Source organism: Anarrhichthys ocellatus, unplaced genomic scaffold (assembly GCF_004355925.1).
Source record: "Anarrhichthys ocellatus isolate YVR2014 unplaced genomic scaffold, GSC_Weel_1.0 scaffold60, whole genome shotgun sequence".
NCBI lineage: Eukaryota > Metazoa > Chordata > Actinopteri > Perciformes > Anarhichadidae > Anarrhichthys > Anarrhichthys ocellatus.
In genome coordinates, this window is record NW_022280090.1 from 486,668 (window position 1) to 510,533 (window position 23,866).

Consider the following 23,866-nt stretch of genomic DNA (forward strand, 5'->3'; position numbering starts at 1 on the left):
GGTTTAACTGTGTAATTACTCTGCGTTCTTCTTGTTTTATTCATTTAGCTTAGTTTCCTTTTTTCATTATAATTATTTTCTTAGTCTTATCGGTGTGCAAATAAATTAAAATGAAATATTTCTGGGTGAAGACAATATTACAGAAAGTTATCGCACTCGCATATAGCCCTCCATAAAGCAGAAACTTGTGTTTTTACACACAGATTGTGTACAGATTAATAACAAGTTTATTAGTGAGCCTTAGAGGTGCTGGTAGGCAGATTTTGTTACATTAGGACGGAGTAAGGCTATCTGTTTCTCATGTCTCCAGTTTAAACTAATGCGGGCAGTAGCTTCATACTTAGCATACACACATTTATACTAGTCTGAGTGGTATTGATCTTCTCATTATTCTCTTTGCCAGAGAAGGAATATGTGTATTACGTAAAAGTATGTTCCCGTTTTCATACAAGAGTAACTGCAGCAACAGACGATAATAACTAAACCTTTTTGTTTCATTAATGTTTATTCATACCTTTCAGAGTCATATTTCAAATATATTTTCCTCTAAAATACTTCAGTACATGACAAAGATATACAACACTGTTTGATACCCCTCTCCCTTTTCTTTCCATTAAAGGTGCATTTCATGTATGCTGATTGACATGTTATTTGTATTAATAAATGTAAAAGTAAATTACATGAACTGACAACCAATTTGTTCTAAGTGATTAATATACTATAAATATAATTTTGTGATAATCAACTAATCATTTTTGCGCCACATTAAAACGATAGCTTTCACATTACATCCTCTTAATTTTAAACACTGTACAGCTCTTTTCATGAAAATAAAAGAAGATATTTCACATATTTTTTGCTGTACATTTCTATTTTACATTGATGATTATTGACTCTTGCAGTTTCCGTTTTTAGTTACGTACCCAAAAAAATTATGTAAAAACCTACTTAATGAACCGGTTCCTGTGACTTAAACGTCTTTGCTTTTTTGAATCCTAGTTTTAATTAGTCTTATCTATTGTGTTTGTTGATTTCATGAGTTGATTTAATTCACTCTGTTTTTCTTACATCTTACTTTATTTTTATCTGTATTTGTATTTATATCTTTATTTTTATTTTTAATTAATTTTATTGGCCAATATACTTTTCCACCTTACAAAACATTTATGTTGAAAGTGCATCCCGGAAGTGCTACCTTGACTCACGGACCATCCCCCATCTGGCGGCTCCTACAGCGACAGATCTACCGGCGATACAACGGAGGCAGCTCCTGCTGATGAAGACAATGATTACATTTTAAAAAAACATTCAAAGAAGCTGGATTTAAAAAATCATTTAGGTACGTTGTTCTTGATTTTTTAATAACCACATATCCGCGATCAACAGCTAGCTTAGGTTTGTTGTGGGAAAAGTAGCTTAATTTACTGTTCATATCTATGCACCGTTTCTTTACTGTTGATATCTACGAACCGTTACATCTATTGGTGAGAACAGATGTTTAAATTAAAGTCCATAACACAGTGTATCGTTTTGAGAGGGAACGTCATTGTTACAGCATCTCTCTGTATCATAAAAACCTGCAGCTTTGAGCTGGAGAGCCGGTAACTTGAACCACTGCCAGACTGTAACGTACTCCTGCTTCACGACACTCATTTCACATGAGGAGGAATCGTGCTCCGTGTGTGATCAAGGTGTACACTTTGACGTACGCAGATGCATTTAACAACATTTAGTAGGAGCTGGTTTGCAGAGGAGGCTGTGAGACACCCAGCAGCAGCGGGCATGGAGGGATGTCTGAAGCATAAGAGAAAGAGAAGCTATCACTAGGGAGAGAGCCAGTGTTTCCTCCAGACCAGCACGTTTTTTTTTGATTTATCAGTGGAGAGCAGCTGGTGTCGGATCAGATCAGGGCTGCTGTGAGGCCTGACCTCCACGTGAGGCTGTCTGATGAGCTCTGTCCACGGTTCTGAACTGGTGTGCTGCATTGTGAGTACATGCCAGTACAGCAGGCTGCCTGTCTAATCTGTATAGCTGTTGAGTTGAATACCATCTGTAGCCAAAGTTTGGTGGATGCCCTAAATATAAGTCAATTTATTTAAAAAAAAAAACAACTTTATTTGCCTGTAGTCTTTTCAACAGACTAATACTGTCATTTTCCACTTCCTGTATGCTGGAGATTGTCACTCTGCATAGAAAGTGAGTACTTTTTGCAGCAGATTATATTTCACCTATACTGTGTGCTGGACAAAAATACTGTCAGGCTGATAAAATACATGTCATGTCATTCTCACTAGTGCTGAAATGACCAGTTGATTAATTACTAATTCATTGATGATAGTCTTAATTATTGCTAAGTCGTTATCAAGCAAAAATGCTCCTTCCTGCTTGTCAAACATGAGGATTTGATGCTTTCTCTGTTTTTCCAATCATTGTAAATTAAATTGTTATTCAGAAAATAATATGAAACTAATGGTTCTTCTCACTCAGCCTTTTTGCTGAGTATAGAAATCCTCTGTTTGTTATGAGGAAATGATCTCATCTCATTTCTGATCATCGACCTGCAACGCAAAGCTTCAGCAAATGCACATCTGCTTTAAGAGCCGGTCGTTTACAGGATGCAGGGAGCGAACACTGTGAATAATTTCTGGTTTTCCTATCAAGGAGAATAATTTGTACGCAGAGGCATCTTACCTTCATATTCAGTGTTTGAATTTGAATGGAAATATCATAGTTTAGGGTCATTTCGAGAGAGAGAGAGAGAGAGAGAGAGGATTTGTCTCCTCACACATACATGTTGAAGTGCTTGTATTTGAGAGCGAGCCTAATTGGATTAATTCTTGTGACAAATGAGGGTCACTCATTTGATTTGCGGCGCCCGGTTCAACTCCTTTCTGTTTAGCAATGACAGATGAGCCGTCATTGCTAATGTAATTAATTAGACTAAAACCTAAAGTCTTTCTTTTCTTTTTCTGTATAAATAACTATGGATTTTACGACGTTATTCCCAGTGGACGCTTCTGTTCGCTTCCAATTTCCATTTGCTCTTACGAGCTTATTAGCGCGTCACATCTGGTGCTCACGGGCCCCGGCTGACGGGAGCTCTTTTGAAACTTTGAAACTTAGAACGTGGCTTCAGACAAAATTTAAATTTGAACACGATAACTTATGTACTGTTCTCCTGAAAAGCATCTGAACGAGCAGATTGGAGCATCTTCTGCATCTAACATCAATGGATAAACACTGAAGTCAATCATTTACCCCGTGTACATGTTCAGAGACTGAACGGTGAGCGAGCAGGGCTCTGGACTCTGGGCCTGCACTGTGAGGTAATTGGAGCCTGAGATAGGATCCTCACAGGGGCTCATGGGAGAAAGGCTGGCTGCATTTCCTTAAAGGCTCCGGGGGTTTGCAAGGGCAGAGCTGCCATCACATACCAGGGTCATACAGCGTTATGCAACTGCTGAACTGTGGAGCTGCAGACCAACGTGAAATATCAAGAAGAAGAAGAAGAAGAAGAAGTGCCTTGGCACAGAATAAATGCCAATTATTGTTTAGTGTTTTATGAAAGATGGCAGCTCTGTGATGGAGAAAGAAAAGCCAGGATGAACCTGATATAATATTTAATTAATTTGACCCGCTGAGTGTCTACGAAACAGGAAGAACAGTGAATGAGTGAACGAAGGAGGGATTTTGGATGCAACTCAAGCAAATCATCAAACGTTCCCATTTGAGAATCCGAAACGAGGGAAATCTATTATATTTATGGAAAATGTGTTATGCATGAGATGTGTTGGAAAGCATCTTCCCAGACACTGATCATAAATTCCCTGTTGTGCCTCTGCTGTCTGAGTCTGCTGCACTGTTGATGCTGAATCAGCAGAATCTAACCAGCAAGCTGCACAGTGCAGCTCAGCAGCAAACGGCTCCAGGGGCAACACAGTCCAGCCGTGCTGCTCTTTAATCCAGAGGTGCATCCTGGTCCCTTTGTGATGATGAATTCATGAACACTGTAGACAGTACAGGTTGAGGACAGTCCCAAGATGTACAGAGTATGTTTGACTGCTGGTAAGAGTTTCACGGAGTGTGTGGGGGGGTGAGTTGTTGTGAGTCTGCATGTGACGCGCATGCTTCCACTTTCTCGAGTACGTAATAGACTTTGTGTCTCCTCGGCTGTAACACCCATCTCACAGCTTAAGAGGAACAACAAGAGGCCTTGAGTGGTTGTTCAGGTTTGCTGCTCTGAGGCTCCAGCGTGTCAGATGTTTACTGTGAAGGGCTGTAGAGGGCCACTGTAGGTGTTGCCATGGCGATTGGGTTTGTCAAAGATGGCGTCTGTGTGTGTGTGCATGTTTGAAGTACGGCTGGTAAAATCATTTTCATGATTGATTTATATGCAGCTTATAATATGTATAATGTTTATATTCCGTTTCCTATCATATATGATAAAGAACGGCAGCAAATAATCACATTTGATGAGCTTGAACCTGAGAATATCTGGCATGTGTGAACAATGACTCAAACAATGACTGATCATTTCCGCACAGATTATTTCAGTATGGTGTGTGTATCGGTGTGTTTGCTACTACAGTAGGTGTTGCTTGCTTACTCAACAAAATAACAGCAATTTACCTGGAAAAAGCTGTTTTCCCTTCGCTGACTGAACAGACGCCAACATACTGACTGCATCACTGATGGGGTTTCCTCTCACATCTTCCTCTCACTTCTAACAGCCAGAGGAGTTCTCATTCAGGACAACAACAACAGAGGCGTTGTGTGGGTGAGTGTGTGTGTGTGTGTGTGTGTTTCAGCAGCTGCACTGTCACTGAATGAGTCACTTCCATTTTCTTGCCATGTTTCAGCTTCAGTGTGAGCACACTTTGACTCCAGCAGCTGAACCTATAAGAGCTTCAATGGACACGGTCTCTCTGCACTGGGCAGTAGAAGAATAAAAAGGTTATTGATCACAAAGAAAGTGGGAAGCACAGAGGTCCTCCTCACTCGCCCTGGAGTATTGATTGCATTCTTTTAACCCTGGAGTGTGAGAAATTGTCTCTACACAGAATATTAAACATTGTTCAACTATACAAACACACACACAAATATCACAGTCATGTTTTCTTTCTCTCTGTCTTTAATCCGCCAGACCACGCAGGCCACAGTCTGTGTCTGCGTTTAATTACCTCACTCTACAGTACATTGTCAATGTGAAATGATATCACTAGGTCTATGTTTCCAAGGCCAAGAGGGAACTTTTAGTCTCAGTTGTTATTAAGCCAATGGAATAATGTTCATTTAGATATCTGCAATGCCACGGAGGACTGTGTGGTGTGATCGAAAGCTCCAGAGAAGCCACTTTAAAGGCATTGATGTTTTCTTTGGATTTGCATTGAATTAATTGAATTCCCATACTTCCATTGAGTTTCATTGAAATCAATATTTGTGGAACGTCAGAGGATGTGACTGGTGTCGCGCATCAAACCTCACTGTTTATTACAGAGTACGGAGAATGTGATTTACTGACAGTTGGGACTGAATGCTCAGTCAGATTCTTAAACTTGTTTATTTTTTTAAAATGTGAATCTTTATTGATAAAAGGGACATTTTGCCTTGCTCAAGGGCACCACAGCACTCTGCATATTCCCCGGAATAGGTCGACATTTTGGAAAATACTGTAAGAGGAAGCATGAGATGAGAATACCATTCCATAAATATCTCGCTGGAGACGGTTAGCTTAGCATAACGGCTGAAAGCAGGATGAAACAGCTAGCATGGCTGTGTCCAAAGATAAACCAACAAAAACAGCAAATAGTCACTAATTTAATAAAAAATACAAATAATCCAAACAATTAAAAGATGTTTGAGCGCTTTAGAGAGAAAGAGGAACAGGAGGACTTTGACTAATGACTTCAGGATGTTGGATGTTGTCAAATCACAGCAGGAGAACAGCCTCAATTATAAGAGTGTGTTTTTCTTTACAAGACCAGACCTGCGACCCCTTTCAGCTCTCCCTTTGCCCGCACCGGGGTCGTATATTACTGCCTGCAATAATGGGATGGAACACTGGGGTCAAACGGAATGAGCCCCGCAGGGAGGAACATGATTAGATGATACACAGATGGCACACAATGGTGGAGACGAGCGTCTGTCTCATAGTGGGCGGACAACTTGGTTCTGTTTGAGTCTGTCGTGACTTAAAGGATTGTCAGGCGTCCGTCCTGCAAGTCCCCCCCCCCCGGGAGGCCGTCTATTATCAGAGGACGAAATAACAAAAGAGCTTTGAGTGTTTGAAATGTGTTGACGCACGCGTTGTTCTCCCGGCATAATAGTTATTTCTATTCATGTATACATGTTTGCTCCTCGGCTGAGAGCGATTAGACTGTTCATCCTTCACATGAGGCGTTCGTCGTATCAGCTGTATTGATTGAGTGGATGCAGCGTGGCTCACCTGATGTTGACTCATCCCTGTCTGTCCTCCACAGAGCAGGCTTTTATCTGCCCGTCTCCGCCCCCTGTACTTCCTGTATGCCTTCTTTATTTTTGCCACGAGTAACTTTCTGTCTCTTTCGTCCCTGTCTGTCTCAGATTCTCCTTTCCCTGACGACTAATGAATGTGTGTGACAAGGCAGAGCCCTCAGGTCTCCACCCTCCCACACAGCTGGCTAATTATTGATGGTTTAATGTGTCTTCTCCGGGATATGTCAAGGTTCAGGGTGTGTGTGCGTGAGTGATGCAGACCGCAGGATGTGTCATGGTTGCAGTGGAGCAGTGACGCTCTCCGACTCGTAGAGTTGCAGGTGACGGTTCTCCTGAAAGGCTGTCAGAAAGCACTTGGCGTCACGCCGTCGAGGACTGAGCGGCCGCAGAGAGGACGGACCAGGTTCAGTAAACTGCTCCCATCTGTAATGACACGTCTCAGTGTCTACTTCAAGAACTTAAAGTTGTATACTTGTAGTTTTTGTACCTGCATTTGTAGTTGGGTCGTTTTTTTCCCCTGTCATATAGCAGGTGGTGAATTCCGCCTCAAATAAGTGGATGAGGGTTTTTTTTGTGTGTGTTGTTTTAAACAGGTCATGGTCCAAAAGAGCCAAGAAAGTCATCACTATGTTAAGTACACACGGAGCTCGGTCTTTGCCTTATCTTATCGACGGTATGGACTTTAAAAGAGTGAAAGCGTTACACTCTTAACTGTTGTCACTCATAAAAAGGATCAGAATCAGTGCAGCAGAACCAGAGATATCGTCTTTTCTTTAGTCCATGCATTCCTCTTCCTCATCATAACCCGGTGCCTGCATTACCCACAATGCAACTAGACCGCTGACAGTTTGATGGGAGGTTTGAGCGTGTTCTGCTAGTAGCTGAAAATTGCGCCGTTGTACAGGTATTTAAGTCTGCTTGTGTCCAGAACCGTCTGTATTATTGATGACACATGAATATTGCAGAGAAACTGGGATGAGTTTCAGATCTTCTGCCGTCTGGCTGTCGAAAACAAAATCGCTGTCCGCTGCCTGAAATCATTCTACGAGCACTTTAAGCGCATCCTCTTGTTGCACTTTTATCTTTGACTTTTTTCTTCACACAGCTACACAGCTACACACACACACACACACACACACACACACACACACGTACTGGAGAATTGCACAACAACTACAATCCTCGTTGGCTATTGAGTAACACCAGCAACCACCAGAGCAGCTGAGGGTTAAATGCCTTTTTGTGAGGCTTCCTCTGTGACACCGATAGCTGTGGAGGTTTCTCTTCACTTCATTCACATTTGATTCACCTGCAACACTCATGTTTGCAGCAGAGACGCCAGGATGTTTATCAGGGACTGTCAGCGGTGATATTAAACTACAGAACGTTTCAAATGAACTCTCACATTGATCTCTTGAGTTTGCAGTAAACAAAGTACATTTGCTGAATCATGTTCTTCTTCCTGAGCTTTTGGATTTGAAGCTCAGATTTCTCTCGCGCTAAACAGTGGACACTGTGGCCCGTGTGTCCTCCAGCTCACCTGTCCTCTTCACGACTCCACACCAAGCTGAACTCTCAACAGAGACACACAGCCGTCTGCTCTCTGTGATCCGCCGGGTCTCGTCTCATCGCGACAGTCCGGCCATCAGACAGCGACAACGTGTCAGTCTGGTTGGCAGGGTGACTGGTGACTCTGAAGCTGGGCTGGTGAAATGTCCTGGTATGAGTCATAGAGGACCATTTTCTTTATGCTTGATTGTAACATTTGTGATTAACATATTTATGAATTTATTGAGTTTACCCCTTTTAGACTCTACAGCTGTATAGCTTAACTTTTGCTCCGACCTCGATGTCTAATTATTAACCATTTTATAGCTGCCATGTCAACAGCACACACCTGCTTTCTGGCCTTTGTGCACATTCAGAACAGCTTACGTATATCTACCTTGGGATCTCCTCCACCCTTCATATGCTCGGCTTGATATCGTCGTAATCTCCTTTTAGTTAGCCCCCGCCCTGCCTGTGTTGTACTGGAGCCTATACTGAAGGAATTTATGCTGTATTGGAATGAAGCCTCTTTTATTATCTAGACCAATGGACCACACATTTTAAACTTTCCCTCATTCCACCTTCTTCTCTGTTTGACTAAGTACAGACATTTTCTGAGAGGGAGGAATGGAAGAACAAAGTGATCATTTGAAATTCCATCATTTTTAAGAGTGTATAAATCTAAAAAAATCCAGTTGCCCTTCATATGAAACTGTAGTAGCACAATGAGGCAACCCTGAGGGCTGTGTGATTAGGATGAGAACTTTATGTTGTACGCTCTCCGTGATCACTCATTCCAAATGTCAAATAGCAGATCACACAGACGTCCAGCAGTGTCATGACCTGCGATGAGATCATTATTTTATGCTCATTCCGTTGTCAGACAACAGAAACTGAAAAATATCTAATTCATAACATCTACATCATACGTTCAGCATGTATTTGAACACAGTTCAGGTCACCACAGAGAGGAGGACGGCTTGAAGTTTAGCAGCTGAAACTGAAACGGGCTGCAGCATCAGCTGCACGACCAGAGACAAAATATTAAAGACTCATGGGTATCTTTGCAACCTGAAAAAGCTGGTGTGAATGCGTGTAATATGTATATGTAATATCAAAGTCTTCTCATCTTGTAGAAGCTACTTTAGGGAGGAACCCAAACAGTTTGTTCATTTCCTAGCATTTAAAAAACAATCAACGACCTAATGCGTGTTGCTTTTATAGAGGCGTTCAAATGCCTCCACCATGACCAGTTCTCTCTCTCTCTCTCTCTCTGGCCTGCTGCTCTGTCTGAGCCATTCAAGCAAAGCACCACAGGATTATCCCTCACTCATTGAAAAAGCATACACACACTCTTCTATTTTCCCTGCACAGTGCTGCGGGGATAGGAAGATCTCCGATCACAGATTAGTGCTCCTCTTCTCCTGCTCGGCACGCTGATGCTCCGACGCTCAGCCAGTCAGAGAGGACGGCGGGCGGCGCAGGGGAGAAAAATAAGCAATCAGGAAGGGGGGAGAAGAGGAGGAGAGAGGCTGACTGCTGGAGGAGCCCACGTGTCTCTTTTCTCATAGCTGGAGCCTTAGCCGCCGTTAATGGAGGACTGGGGGTAAGCTTTTGTTGCTGTGGTGGGGGCTGTGCTCTCCCTCTCTCCGGCTGTGTTCAGGGTCTTTGTTTGGGGGTTTTGGGCTCTCTTGACGTGTTGACGCTATGCCGGCTGCGAGTTGTGGTGCTGTGTGGTGCTTGCGTGCACTTGCTTTCGAAGGATGGGGATCCCCTGTGATGCTCTTTTAGTTTTTAGTGCTTGAGGATATGGATCTTTTTTGCTTGGACTGCAGGATGTATTGATGAAAGAAGGGAAGAAGAGTGAATCAATGTGGTGGTGACTAAACCTTGGAGGGTGCTGCCAATGTTTGGGTTTGTGTGTGTGTGTTGGGGGGGGGGGGGTATTGTTTGTCTAACCACAGTGAAACACTCACTAGATAGTGCACTCTGAATTAGAAATATAGTCAGGTTGATGTCATTATTTCTGTCGTTTTATTTCTACTTGTTGGCTTTGATAACAAAAAAATGTTGAAGAAGCTAGTCGGTGACTGTTTTGCTACACTGTGATCTGCCTTTCTGCGAGCCAAGCAAAGGGCTCGCCTGAACAAAAGCCCCCTTCTCGGCACGTAGCTAATGGATTAACCAAGCATGATGAACACCCACTCATGCCATGCTCCCCGCTGCATCCGGCCGAGGCGCCTGTTTTGCCCCAAGCCGTTGGGTTCGACTGCTGTGCAAATTCCCCCTCAATTAACAGGATTTGGGATTTGGGAGTTTTCCTTCACTTCCCCTCTGTCATTTCATCTCTGCCCTTCGTTGTCGCTCCATGCGTCGGCTCACGGTTGACCCAAATACCCATGCAGCTCCCACCCCTCCCCCTGACCTCCCATCAAAGCACATCCCTGCCTTCCTCTTTCTGTTGTTTCACCTGTCTCCTCTGCATCAAATCCCTCTTCATCGGCAGATTTGGCTTAGTGAGATTTCTTTTTTTACGAGACAATCTTCTCTCCGTCAATTTTTGATCAGCTGGTGGAGTATGGGCCGTTCAGAGAAGCATAAACATGCACAGCGTGGACAGTGCTGACCTGGAACAGTCGCTTGATGCTTCATAGACTTGTGTGATAAATCAAATGGTGTTGACTTTGAGCAAAAATGAGCTTTATCTTTTTGATAGGTCAACATTGTCATGTCTTCACGCTTAATGCTAGCAGCTTAGCATAACGACTGGAAACAGGGGGAACCAGCTAGCTGTAGCTGCTAGCCGTTTCCCCCTGTTTCCAGTCTTTGTGCTAAGCTAACTAGCTGCTGGCTGAAGATTCCTATTTACTGCCACCTGTGAGTGGTATTGATCTTCTCATCTAAGTCTCGGCAAGAAAGTCAATAAGCGTATTTACCAAAATGTCAAACTTTTCCTTTAACATGCAGCTGTAGTTATTCATCGTAGGCTAGATGACTCAGCATACATTTATCTTGTCAAATGCTTTCACCGTTTTATCTGTTCATTGATATTTTGTTGTCCAGCACAGCACTGCTCAGTGAAACAATTTTCTATCTGCAGCTGACATTTCACTGAGCTGATAGCAGGACAGTCAAATAGCAGCTCATTTGCATCTTATCTCCATCTGTGTTCTGTTTCTTTGTGTGTGTTGGTTTCCGTTTGTCGCTCTTCCTACCTAATATTTTGTGTAATCTTTTTTTCCATCTCAGTATCCCTTCAGTGATTTATGCTTGTGTAACTATCTAAAGTAACAGCAGGTCTGGACTTTTGTCCTCATATCATAGTGGGGTAGTGCAGTTGAAAGTGGGGATTGATTAAACAGTTCTGTGGAGCTCAGGTGCAGGTGGGAAGCTCTGATATCCGTTCTGACAAAGGGTCACGCTAACCTTCACCACATTCGTTGTAGAGATCCAGGAAAACAATACGGGGCAAGTCGTCTGGTTTCTCCCCAAGTAGCTCCCTGTGCACACAGCTACAATAATCCAGACGGAGCCTTCATGTTCTTTTCTTTCAGTGAGACTCAAGAGACAAGTGTTTGAAATTATTTCTGTAAAATTGAAGTTTATTTGGGAAGCTTTAGGAGGCTCATGCTGCTTGCTCAAAAATGTTTTGCTGGACTCGGTATTTCCCAAAACCTCAAAAAGTCAGCTCCTTTACTGTAAGCCCATCTTGAATGATGGTGTTGTAAAACAACACAAATAACAACCCTTTAAGTTTTTTATGTTATTTTTTCGAATGGACTTAAAAAGCTTTCTTCGGTCAAAGGATTAGGGCCAGGAACTGTAGATGACCAGAACAGAGGTTCTCCGATTAGGTTTTATGAAGATGTAACAAAACTCCTCGGCAGCGGCTAATGACCTCTTACCTAGAGCCCATCGTAACTTCAGCACGCCGTGTCAACGTGTGGCAGTTTAACAGTGTGGTCCCTTTTTAAACTGCAGTGTCGGCTGTGAGCTGAACCTGAACGAGTGGAGGTGAGCATGGCACTGATGAGGCTGCAGCAGCACCAGGATACTGTTGTCAGTCCGCTGACAGGCTAGTCTGTTAGACGTCATTTGACATCGATCACTGCCTACTTATTCTCTGTTATTTAGTGGCTTTCTTGTGATAATCAGTCCCTATGCAGATAGATAGATACATGGACAGATCAGAGGCAATGGTCCTCTGAACACAGACAAAAGCTTCTGTGTCTCCTCGCGGACGTTTTTGCATTTCTCTGTAGTCGTTTTGTGTCTCTTTGTTGTTGTGATCGTTGCTTCGCTTTGTGATTGTTTTGCGTCCCTGTGGTCGTTTTCGTCTCTCTGCAGTCATGTCTAGTTTCTCTTTGTTGTTGTGGTTGTTTTGCTTCTCATTTTGCATCCTCTCTAGACATGTCTCTTTGTGTTCATTTTGCGTCACTTTGTGGTCGTTTTGCATATCTTTGTGGTCATTCAGCGTCTTTGTGGTAATTTTTCCTGTCTTTGTAGTTGTTCTGCTATCATTTTGCATCTGTGGTTGTTTTGCCTGTCTTTGTAGTTGTTCTGCTATCATTTTGCATCTCTGTGGTTGTTTTGTGTGTCTTTGTAGTTGTTTGATTGACTTTCCAATAAGGGGCCCTGTGCCTGTGCCTGGTAGGCCCGCTCAACAGTCGATCCATGGATGGATTGATAAGTGGATCGTTTAGAGTTCCTATCGTCCTTCTCTCATGTTGTCATGTCAGAGCTATTCATTTTTCTGCAGCAGCATACGGTGTTCCAGCGTGGCCTTGTGATAATGTTCATGAGGGATGATTACTCTGCAATGAGGCGACAGTGTTCTTTCTGACAGAAGCTGGGTGAGTTGATGCCACTAGTTACCAGCCAGTCATTGCATCTATTAGCAAAGAGGTCTCTGGGGAGTAGGGGTGGTTTTGTACGTATCTGAGCCGTCCTGATATCAGTGGAAAGTATTGTGTAACATAAAATGCTCGGGAAGTGATTTTTTGATTTCCACTGCTGATAATCATTGATGTCATCACCTTTAGTTTGTACTTTGTACGAATGTGTGCTCGCTTATTCAGATGTGTTATCTGTGGCTCAGTGGTCGAGCAGGGTCGTCCTTCAATCAGAGCATCGGCGGTTCGATCCCCGGCTCCGTTTTGACGTGTCCTTGGCCAAGACACTTAACCACAAGTTGCTCCCGTAGCTGTGGGAATGTTGGGCAGGTGGCACATATTATGAGGGGCATATATTTTAATCAACATTTTCAAAAATGTTTTAGTTGCAGCTGAAATAGTTTATGAAGCAGTCAATTTATTGTTTGAAAGAAAGTGAATCCGTTAACATTTTTTGATAATCGATGAATCGTTTAAGTAATCGTGTTCTAATAAACACTCAGTTGTTCCAGCTTGTCAACTATGAGAATGTTCTGCTGTCCTAGGTTTTGTATAATTGTTGTAAACTGAATACTTTTGGGTTTTGGCCTGTTGGACAGAAAAGAATTTGAAGAAGTAATCTTGGGCTTTCGGGAATTGTGACATTATGTGTAAATCCTCACAATCTTTAGACATTTCATAGACTAACAATCGAATCAATCAGCAGATAATGAAAATAGCTTTATACTATATTTCATCAATTGTTTTTCAAAACATGGATAATACGGGCAGTGAATATGCTATTTATCTCTCAGCCATAGAGTCACATTATCTATTGTTCTTTCTTTAATTTAATTCTGCGTGTTTAATAATCTCTTGCGGTGCCCTGGTCGTGGTTTGCTGCCAGTGTATGCAGCAACATTCTTTGCAGCTAATAACCACATTTATAATCTCAGCGTTTACTTCTCACAGTCTCTGTCGTCTCGTCTTCTCTTCCAGTGCATGAGGAGCGTTACTCTGCTGCAGACCGCCACAGCCTGAAGCCACCCTGCCAAATCTGGAGAGACCATGTCTGGAGCCTACGACGAGTCCGCCAGCCAGGAGGAGACCACGGACAGTTTCTGGGAGGTGAGATGGCAGGGAACAGTCTTTGGGAACTGAATACCGCTCGGTGGTGATGAACGCTCACTGAACCTGCGCATGCTTCGCCGGGGGGGGGGGAGATCTGAGGCCTTCAACTGCATGTAGGCACAAATTCACACATAAACACTAAATTCTAAGAATAATTCATCAGTACTGTCGGTTGCATTGGCTTTTAATCTATCAGCATGATGACAAACGGCTAAATATTAGTGCCATTATCTCTAATGGAGTTGACCGAGCCAGCGGAATCTTCTATTATGCAACGATTAGAATGAGTGCAACAATTATCAAACAAATGATCTACTGCTTTGGTTCAGCCTCTTATGTGGTTGCTCTATTCTCACCTATGGATGACACTGAGGTGACACTAATGTCTCTTTTATGAGCTGCAATAGTTGTCACCTCTTATTAGAGATGATACAGTTTGCAGTATTTATCACCACCTGCCTTCATGCTGTAAAAAGGCTGAAGTTGCCAAATTAAACATTTTAGTTGTAGCTGAACCTCATTTCCTGTATCGCAACCTCTTTGTCTTTGAAGTTTCTCTTCCTTTTGTTCCCCACTTTCTCATTTTTTCAATTAGGTTGTCCCACATTTGTGGGTGCTAGCTACTGAGCCTTTGCTAATGAGCTTGTGTGTGGAGCAAGGTTGGGTTTTTCATTGTTTGTATCACATTTTAAATGAGGCCTGAGCCTTTGAGTTTGAAGTTGTTGTCCTGGCCTCTACATATATGTGGGTCTGGAGCTTGTTAGGACTGTTGTTGCAATGACAGCTACAACGTACAGGTTTTCCAGTGTGCTCCATCACTTCCATACTGACTCGTCCAACATCTGTCTACCGTTTAAAGATAGGAATAAGTGTTGCAAATTGAAGCCATCTGCTGTCTGTCTGATGACAACTTAAAAGATGGTATGATAGTAGGGCTGCAAGTAACAATGACTTTTATTAAGGATGAAATATATAGTCTGCAAATAGGGAAAACTGTTCTCTAAATCCTCTGATTACATATTAATGAGCCCAAAATATCCAGATTACTGTCAAATGAATCAAAGACAATCCGCAAATCATCACAACTTAGAAGCTGACTAATGTTTGTCATGTTTGTTTGTATAATGACTTCAGTGATCATTTGTCAGAACAGTTTATTTCGCTGATTGAATCATTGATTCATTGTTTTAGCTCTAGATGACAGTATGTTGCACTGGGTTTCTCCCCAGAGATTACCTCAACAACAACCTTTCCTGAGCTCAAACAGTCCCAAGTGATTTCAGCGACAAGTTCCATTCATTCAAATCATTACACACATGAGGCCGGTTCAACGGTGTTCAAACCAGGAAACAAAGTGTGACACATCTAAAGCTACAGATACCATTGACTGTCATGTTGCTGCGTGTTTATTTATGACGGATGGGCTCAGTGAGTATATTGGAGACGTACGCATCGTCACTTCACACGTTCAGGGTTTTATAATTAATGTCCTCTTTGGCTCGGCGGTGCGTTTCATCCTCTCCGCGTCTCTCCGACCAGCGATCAGCTGGAGCAGCAAAAGGTGCCTGTTCCCAGCACACAGTCGCTCCACAGTGGAGCTGCTGCAGTGCTGCCCGCCGATCGCTGACTCGGCTGAAGCAGACGACTGGTGTGGAATGCAATCCCTCCCCGCCTGCTTTCATTCAGTCCACGTGTGAGATTTGTGGAGTGTCATTTTCAGAGTGAGGTATAGGTAAACACCTATTACACATTCAGCAGAGATGCAGTCCTTTTTTTCCTCTCTCTCACAAATGTGTGACATGAATGCAGTGATGTGGGATTTTATCCTCTCTCTGTTTTTCTGTCTGCAGGAGCAGACAACTCTGGGAGGTTGCTGCTCCTGCGTCTACAGAGAGTTATAGATGAATTCTATGACATAAACGCACCCCCTGCGTTCAGTGCATAGATCCATTCTTACCAGCAGTCTCTCCCCTGCTGTTTCCGCCTGCCTTCTTACAGCATCACCTGCAGGCTGAGTGCCTTTTAGAGGAGGCACCTCACACACACTGATTCCTGTAACAGCGAAACAGTGAGCAACACAAATCATGCCGTCTTCCTGCCACAACTGTCAATAACGAGGAATTTCCATTTTTGTTGTTGTAATTAGCGGATCATTTCTAGCAACTAGAAACAATCTGAAAATTCTCTCTTTAGAGTCATCTCTTCATTTTTTAAGCAGCAGAAGGATTTAAAACATGAGCATCAATGTCAAAGTCCTCAACTAATCTCCACAAATCAGAACCTAACAGATTATCTTTCTTTACCTCAAGGAAATTTAGAGAACATGTTCTCCTCCCACCAGGAGGTGAAGACGTCATATAAAGGGTTATTACGTTGTGCTGTGTACCGTTGTACAAGGCGATACGTTTTCATATCCATCTATTCGATAAGAAGCTACAGCCAGCAGCTGGTTCGCTTAGTTTAGCACAAAGACTGGAAGTCTGGGGAAACAGCTAGACTTGCCCTTTTAAAAAACCCACCTACCAGCACCTCTTTGTGGATTTTGTTACCGTTGATCAGATCCAGGCTAGTCTTCATGCTAAGCTAAGCTAATCACCTCCAGGCTGCAGCTTCGCACCGATCCTCTCACACTGTCAGCAAGAAAGCAACTTATGTCCCATAAAGCCGACCTATTCCTTTAATACCATTGATTTGACTGACGGTAACTTTGTTTCCATGTAAGGTTGGGAACTACAAACGTACAGTGAAGCGGATTGACGACGGTCACCGGCTCTGCAATGACCTGATGAACTGCATCCAGGAGCGTGCCAAAATTGAGAAAGCCTACTCACAGCAACTGACGGAGTGGTCCAAGAGGTGGAGACAGCTGGTAGACAAAGGTGACCGCTGTCTCACACTCATGTGGTGCAAATTCACATAATGTTCTACAAAAACATAATCTGTATTTTTTTGGGATACGATGCTTGACTTGACCCTTCCCTTCCTCTACCAGGGCCTCAGTACGGCTCAGTAGAGCGAGCTTGGATGGGGGTGATGACGGAGGCGGAGAAGGTGAGCGAGCTTCACCAGGAGGTGAAAAACAACCTGATCAACGAGGACTTTGAGAAGGTGAAGAACTGGCAGAAAGACTTGTACCACAAACAGATGATGGGAGGATTCAAGGAAACCAAAGAGGCAGACGAGGGCTTCAAGAAGGCCCAGAAACCCTGGGCCAAAAAGCTAAAAGAGGTGAGAAAGTTTTATTGTTGACGCATCCAGTCATGTGCAATTAAGTGGACACATTTTCAGACTGTCCAAAGATATTGAACTCATTTTAAAAAGGGTCAAAAGTTTGTTTTAGCTGCAGAGGTTTCATGGAGACTACCATAAATATTAAATGGGATTAATTAATTTAATTAGTTTCTGAGATGTGTTGTTGTTGAGTTTTTCAGATATCATTTTTCAGCGACAAATACACAAATACAAATACAACTATTCTCACCTCATTTTGAGCTCCAGTGGCAGCAGATATTTCACAAATGAAAGTAAAACTGTCTACATGACTTGTTGCCAAAAGAGTGAATATTATTTTTTTATCATTCAGGGGAACAGATTATTTATGTCGCTTTTAATATCAGCATCAGCTGAAACCAATATTTTCAAGTCATTTTTCTACAACTGAGAACTTTTACAACTACTTTTTGTTGCAGTCGCTTATCATGTGACAGTTGTATAAAGAATTAACCACTGATTGTTTCAGAATACAAGCTTCTTTTTAGATTTTAAACAATCAACAACTATATAGATCATTGGTCAATCATTAAAAATACATTCCTTATTTTTTGCTTTCAAATTGTGAAGATTTGCTGCTTTTCTTTATCTTATGTGATGGTTAACTGAATAACTTTAGGATTATCACTCTGCATTTTTGCTGCATTTTTCACAAGAAAATAATGGTGATATTAATCAGTTATGAAAATAATCATTAGTTGCAGCCCTACTTCTTTTATGGCGAGTTTATGTGTATATTTCTCATATGATCAAACAAGATTGAATGTGTTTATGTACTCTTGTTCCTCTAGCTCGAGGCTGCCAAGAAGTCCTACCACATGGCCTGCAAAGAGGAGAAGCTGGCGTCCACCAGAGAGGCCAACGGTAAGGGAGAGGCCTCGGTGACCGCTGACCAGCAGAAGAAACTCCACGAGAAATTGGACAAATGCAAGCAGGACTCACAGAAGGTGAGAGCATCGACTGCTGCAGCTCGTTGGGAAAAAGTTACTCAAGCTCAAAGCAAATCAACTCGCAGGCTATTTTAAGATATAGAGCTGGTTCCACCGGGCCAAGTGTCATAAAGGCCTCTTAGCTACATTATTAATGTGTGACTGAATACCACGCCTCCCCCTCTACATGTATGCGTCTCCCTCGTTAATCCAACGTTAGCTATTCTGGGCTGAAGTGGACTCCGGTCTCCTTCGACTGACCGTCACGCTCTTGAACCACGATTCTTCGTTGTGCTTAAAAACACATTTATTTACCTTTCAAGGTTAATACGACTCAACATTTGACCGCAGTGAGATATCGAACAACATGATTAATTTCAGGCTGTTAAGTGTGTCTTGTATGTGTGTGTTTGTTCCCACCAAGGCCAAGGAGAAGTATGAGAAGGCTCTGGATGAGCTGAGTAAGTGCACTCCACAGTACATGGAGAACATGGAGCAGGTGTTCGATCAGTGCCAGCAGTTTGAAGAGAAGAGGCTGAGCTTCCTCAGGGAGGTGCTGCTGGACGTCAAACGCCACCTCAACCTCACGGAAGACCAAAGGTCTGAGTCGCTCATATAACAGTGAATACGACGAGGCGATGGTTGTCAGATAATCATTCACTCGTACGCTAACCCCTCGCTGTCTTTTCACAGCTATGCTACAGTGTACGGAGAACTGGAACGCACCATCACGTCGTCCAGCCCGCAGGAAGACCTGAAGTGGTTCAGCAACACCAACGGCCCCGGCATGCATATGAACTGGCCCCAGTTTGAGGTACAGACACAGGCTTAAGTTGTAAGACGTTAAAACATCGCTGGAGACCTGCAGTATATATGCTGGCCAATCATCAAAAGGAATAGCTTGACATTTGTTTTTGCTGAGAGTTTGATTGATACGTTTCTCATGTCTGTGTGCTAACAATGAGGCTACAGACAGCAGCCTGTTAGCTTAGCATAAAGACTGAGAACAGGGGGAAACAGCTAGCCTGACTCAATGGGAACAAAATCCAACTATTTAACATGTTATATCTTGTTTGTTGAATCAAAGTGTATGTGTCGTGCTGGACTAATTCTTGGCCAAGTTCCTCAAGTCTCCAGGAAGATACTTTTTCTAATCTCAGCAAGTAGGCATACTTTACAAAATGTTGAGCTATTCCTTTAATATTACATTTTCTATCTATCCTAGTTTAACAGCAATAAAAACAAAGATAACAAATAAAATGATGATATGTTTTTCTTTAGATGATACTAAAAGGAGAGCCGACCATTTTGCAAAGTGGTAGTAAAAGTTGGTTATGGAATATTTATGCAGTGTCCAGCATGGATTAGCATCATATTGATTGGTATTGCTCAAAATAAGTGTTAATTAAATATTTCACACTGAGCGATGTGCCTGGAATTGATCAGTAGTTCCTATGTTTTGCAGGAGTACAACCCAGACCTTACCCATAACATCTCGAAGAAAGAAAAGTCAAAGAAAGGCGGCGATGGAGTCATGCTGACTAACGTCACAACAGCAGTCGACCAGGCTCAAGCTGTAGACCGGGGAAGGTAAACACCCACATATGTCACATTTTCACACTTATTTAGTAGATTCTCATCTTCTAAATGTATGTTGTAAATCATCAGTTTACCTTTGCATACTATATCTGGTATAATCAGTGTCTTCCTTCACCATATGGTGTCTCATTTATATTTAATATTCGTTTGTATTCATGTCATTTTTTATGTAATTTAGTTTAATTTAAGTGTTTTATAAATGAGTAACTATTGTCATCTTTTAATCACAACTACACAAACACAACTAAAGTACTGTAGTCCTATTGATATTAATAGTAATAGTAGTTATTGCAGCAGTAGTAGTATGAGCAGAAATGGTTCACAAGTCAATAAGATAGAGCAAAAAACAACAACACACTAAAACATACACAGCCGCATCAACAGCCGCGGCATGAGGACGTCATGATATTTAACTGGTGGGACTGAACACTAATGTTCTGCTGAAATGTGCAGTGTCAGCAGCTACGAGAAGAACCAGGCGTACACGGCCTCCACAGAGTGGTCGGACGAGGACCAGACTGCCCCGGACGAGGACCAGATGGCCCCAGACGAGGACCAGACGGCCCCGGACTCGGGCAACGACACCAACGGAGGGACCAACCCCTTCGACGAGGAAGTGGGGAAAGGTGTGAGAGTGAGAGCGCTGTACGACTACGAAGGCCAAGAGCAGGACGAGCTCAGCTTCAGAGCAGGTGAGTGTGACACCTGTTGACCAAACGATGAATACCCGACAGCGCAGGAACGACTCAAGAGTGACGATTTCACTAACGAATGGAAGTTTGTCAAGTACAGTTCCTGCTGCTGTCACCGTTAGTGCTCGATGTCAAAGGAATACTCTTTGTACGTTTTGTATTGCATTAGCTCACCAAAGCAAATTCCTATCAATGGCAATAAAGCATTGATTTGTTAAATCAACAATTAAAATGGATTACAGGAGTAATGAAGTTGCATTGCAAAAAAAAACGACCTTTGTGTCGCCCATGACCGATGTAAGAAACTGTAGTTTGTGTAATAAACATAATAAACATTAGCGACAAACAGAAGCTGTGTGTTTAGTGTTATGAGTTGTCATCACAGTTGGATGATACCACTATACATATTTTATGAGGTGAAAGAAATACTTAAAAATCAGTAAGCAGGGCCGCTTTACGGCAATTATTTTGTGACCTTTAGACAGAGCCTGGCTAGCTGTTTCCCCCTGTTTCCAGTCTTTATGCTAAGCTAAGCTAACCTGCCGCTGGCTGTTACCTTACATTTAACAGACAGTGTTTGACACTGGTATCGGTCTTCTTATCTAACGCTTGACAATAAAAAAAAAAAACTGTATTTCTCAAAATGTCTAACTATTCCTTCAAATCAATTAACCAAAAGCACAACATTCACGTCTGGTACATTTCTGTACGCAGGCACAGGGAGAACATGCAAACTCCAAACTGAGAGAACCCAATGTTGAATTAGATTAACTATTGTAAAAGGTTGTATCCATACTGACCACCAGTGTTTATAAAATTACTCGTGAATTATGCTGAAAAAGGGGGTTTTGATATCTTGATACTTTGGTTTTGCCATTAAACTGGTCATTTACTGTCACCACGGTAAACAGCAGCTATCCTACACACGAGTTATTTTTGGTGGAGTGGTCCTTTAATCTTCTCGTTTACAGCTGTAGGACCCATGTAACATTGACTCTGTATTATATTAATCAGAAGTGGACATTTCTGTCTCCTTTTATGGATGAAGGGGACGGGCTGATGAAGCTGGAGGACGAGGACGAGCAGGGCTGGTGTAAAGGTCGTCTAGACAACGGGCAGCTGGGTCTTTACCCGGCCAATTACGTGGAGCCGATGTAGCCGATGTAGCCGTTCCAGCGGAGGGCAGAAGACCCCGGACTGAACCGTCCAGTCATAACTGCACATTTGCCAGAGACTTGAAAGCAAAGCTTCCTCTTCCCGTCGGGCACGGTGACCTGTCTTCATCTCAGCATCACAGAGAAAACTTTACTGAAACAAGTTCAGGATCACATAGTCATCATCCACACACTGCAACTGAAGCAAAAAAAAAGAAATATTTCAGTCTCTTTTGTGTGTGGCTGCGTTTGATTTCAGATGCGACGCTAACATGCCATACAGTATGTTCTCTCCTCATCCTATTGATATGGTATCGTCGGTTGTGCCTGGATAGCGACAATGAGCTATGCATTGTGCATTTCATGTATATATTTTAATCTTTTTTTTTTTTTTTTACAGTCTGGATGCTTGTACAGTTTTGGTTTTTTCCTCATTGAATATCTGTGAAATATTTACATGTTTAGCATGAAAGGAATAGTTTTGGAAATGTGCTTATTCGCTTTCCTCCTGAGAGTGAGATGAGAAGATCGATATCACTCTCACGTTTGTACAGTAAACATGAAGCTACAGCCAGGAGCCGGTTAGCTTAGCATAGCATAAAGACTGGAAATAATGGGAAACAGCTAGACTCTTTTTGAAGGGAACAAAATCGGCCTGCCAGCACATCTAAAGCTCACTTATTATATCTCCTTTGTTAATCCAGAGAGGACGACTCTCTCAGTGTCGGACTTTTGAAATGCCTTGTTTAATCCCTACAAAATTTAAGTGAATGGACTATATATACACTTCAGTTTTGGTAATCATTGTCCCTGGCCAAGAAAGACAGCACAACCCCCCGCCCCCACTATACTTTTTTTTTCTACCAATTAAACGAACAAGATACGAGATGTTAATTGGTGAGCTTCAGAGACAGAGCCAGGTTAGCTCCTTTCCCCCTGCTTCGTGTCTTATGCTACGCTAAGCTATCCAGCTGCTGGCTCTGGCTTCATACGTGTGTGCATAAACAGTGCAGAGTGGCATCATTCTTTTCCTCCATTACTAATAAGCATATGTCAAACTATTCCTTTGATGGATTTAGTTGTTTTCCTGCCGCACTCCATAGCATGTCACTGAATTACCATTTTGAACCAGATTTTAAAAAAAGACCGCTCAACATCAGTAAAATAAACACAGTGTCACTAAGCAGAGCTCCTCTTTGAAATGGAAATATGTACTCTACCAAACCGAGCAGGAACTGTATACATTAACCTCCACTGTCCCACCCGTCACTGACAAGGTGCCGGTTATAACTACAGCATTTCATGTGGTGTCTTTACGTGCAGACTGTTAATAACACAGGAGCCATAAAAAGAAACAAAGCCTGGAAACTAGCTTCATTTCACAACCGAGGTTTTATTTATTCTTTTTTTTTAAGTTCTGCAGTTACATGTTTACTACGAGTGAATGTCAGTGACTCGGCATTATCAGCTTCCAGCTCTTATCTCTGTGATTGTGTGCATGCTGATGCTCCCACACACTGTTTGCCGCTCTGATCTGAACCGATCCGGTGCATGGCCTCAATTACTTTCCTCCAAATTTCCTCTTTCCTCTATTTCGCTGTGCACCAGAACCACAAGCTGCGTTACATATGCACATCTTTATAGTTTAATCAGAAAATGAAACTTCCTACAAACAAAAAAGGTGAGGAGCGCACGTGGCAGCACAGCACTCGTCGATTGGTTTGTTGCACCTGGTAACCACAGGTGTTGGTGAAAAGTACACCTTCGTCGATGAGGAAGTCTGGTGTCGTCTTACTGACGCAGACCGAGAGGGGCTGCAACGAGCGCTGCACAAAAAAGCAGGGAAGAGGATCCGTCTGTGAAATATTGATGAGACGACGGGCTTTTCTGCTGCACGACAGAGAAGTGCATTTTGAAAAGATCCAGGAGGGAAAGGTCTCTTGTTCTGTGTTTGTGCTTCTTGTATGCTCTTTTGAAAACTGTTGCTCCTCGTAAGCAGGGGTCGAAATAAATGTTGCCTTATACCGAAATCTACCACCCTGCTACTCCAAAGACTGTCAACCATCGTGTTTAACAAAGTGAACCAGAGCTCCCTTCCACAGAATCCAACTCCTGCAGCTCAGTTTACACCGACACGACATGCAGTTCCTCTTTGTCTTGACTGGAGATATGAATTTAAAGACTTCAGCGTCTTTTAT

General features: G+C 42.6%; 1 protein-coding gene across 5 annotated transcripts; it reads left to right on the forward strand.

Annotated features, from left to right (window-relative positions):
• Positions 1-1,208: 1,208 nt before the first annotated feature.
• On the forward strand, positions 1,209-23,337 carry pacsin1b (protein kinase C and casein kinase substrate in neurons 1b). 5 transcript variants are annotated; one of them, XM_031871738.1, is made up of 10 exons: positions 1,209-1,339; positions 13,893-14,021; positions 16,747-16,903; positions 17,017-17,252; positions 18,086-18,241; positions 18,648-18,823; positions 18,917-19,037; positions 19,689-19,813; positions 20,276-20,514; positions 21,563-23,337. In XM_031871738.1, exons 2-10 carry the CDS (start codon positions 13,962-13,964, stop codon positions 21,670-21,672), a joined length of 1,380 nt encoding a protein of 459 aa, XP_031727598.1. In that variant the 5' UTR covers positions 1,209-1,339; positions 13,893-13,961; the 3' UTR covers positions 21,673-23,337. The 5 variants fall into 5 exon arrangements, with proteins under 5 accessions (XP_031727598.1, XP_031727596.1, XP_031727599.1 ...); XM_031871736.1 differs by lacking the exon at positions 1,209-1,339 and adding an exon at positions 1,365-6,877; XM_031871739.1 differs by lacking the exon at positions 1,209-1,339 and adding an exon at positions 6,887-9,628.
• Positions 23,338-23,866: the final 529 nt, after the last annotated feature.

Coding starts and splice junctions, on each gene's coding strand:
- pacsin1b (XM_031871738.1), top strand. CDS start 13,962: ATGTCTGGAGCCTACGACGAGTCCGCCAGCCAGGAGGAGACCACGGAC. Junction 17,253..18,085: donor GGGCCAAAAAGCTAAAAGAG/GTGAGAAAGTTT, acceptor TTGTTCCTCTAG/CTCGAGGCTGCCAAGAAGTC. Junction 19,814..20,275: donor CAAGCTGTAGACCGGGGAAG/GTAAACACCCAC, acceptor TGAAATGTGCAG/TGTCAGCAGCTACGAGAAGA.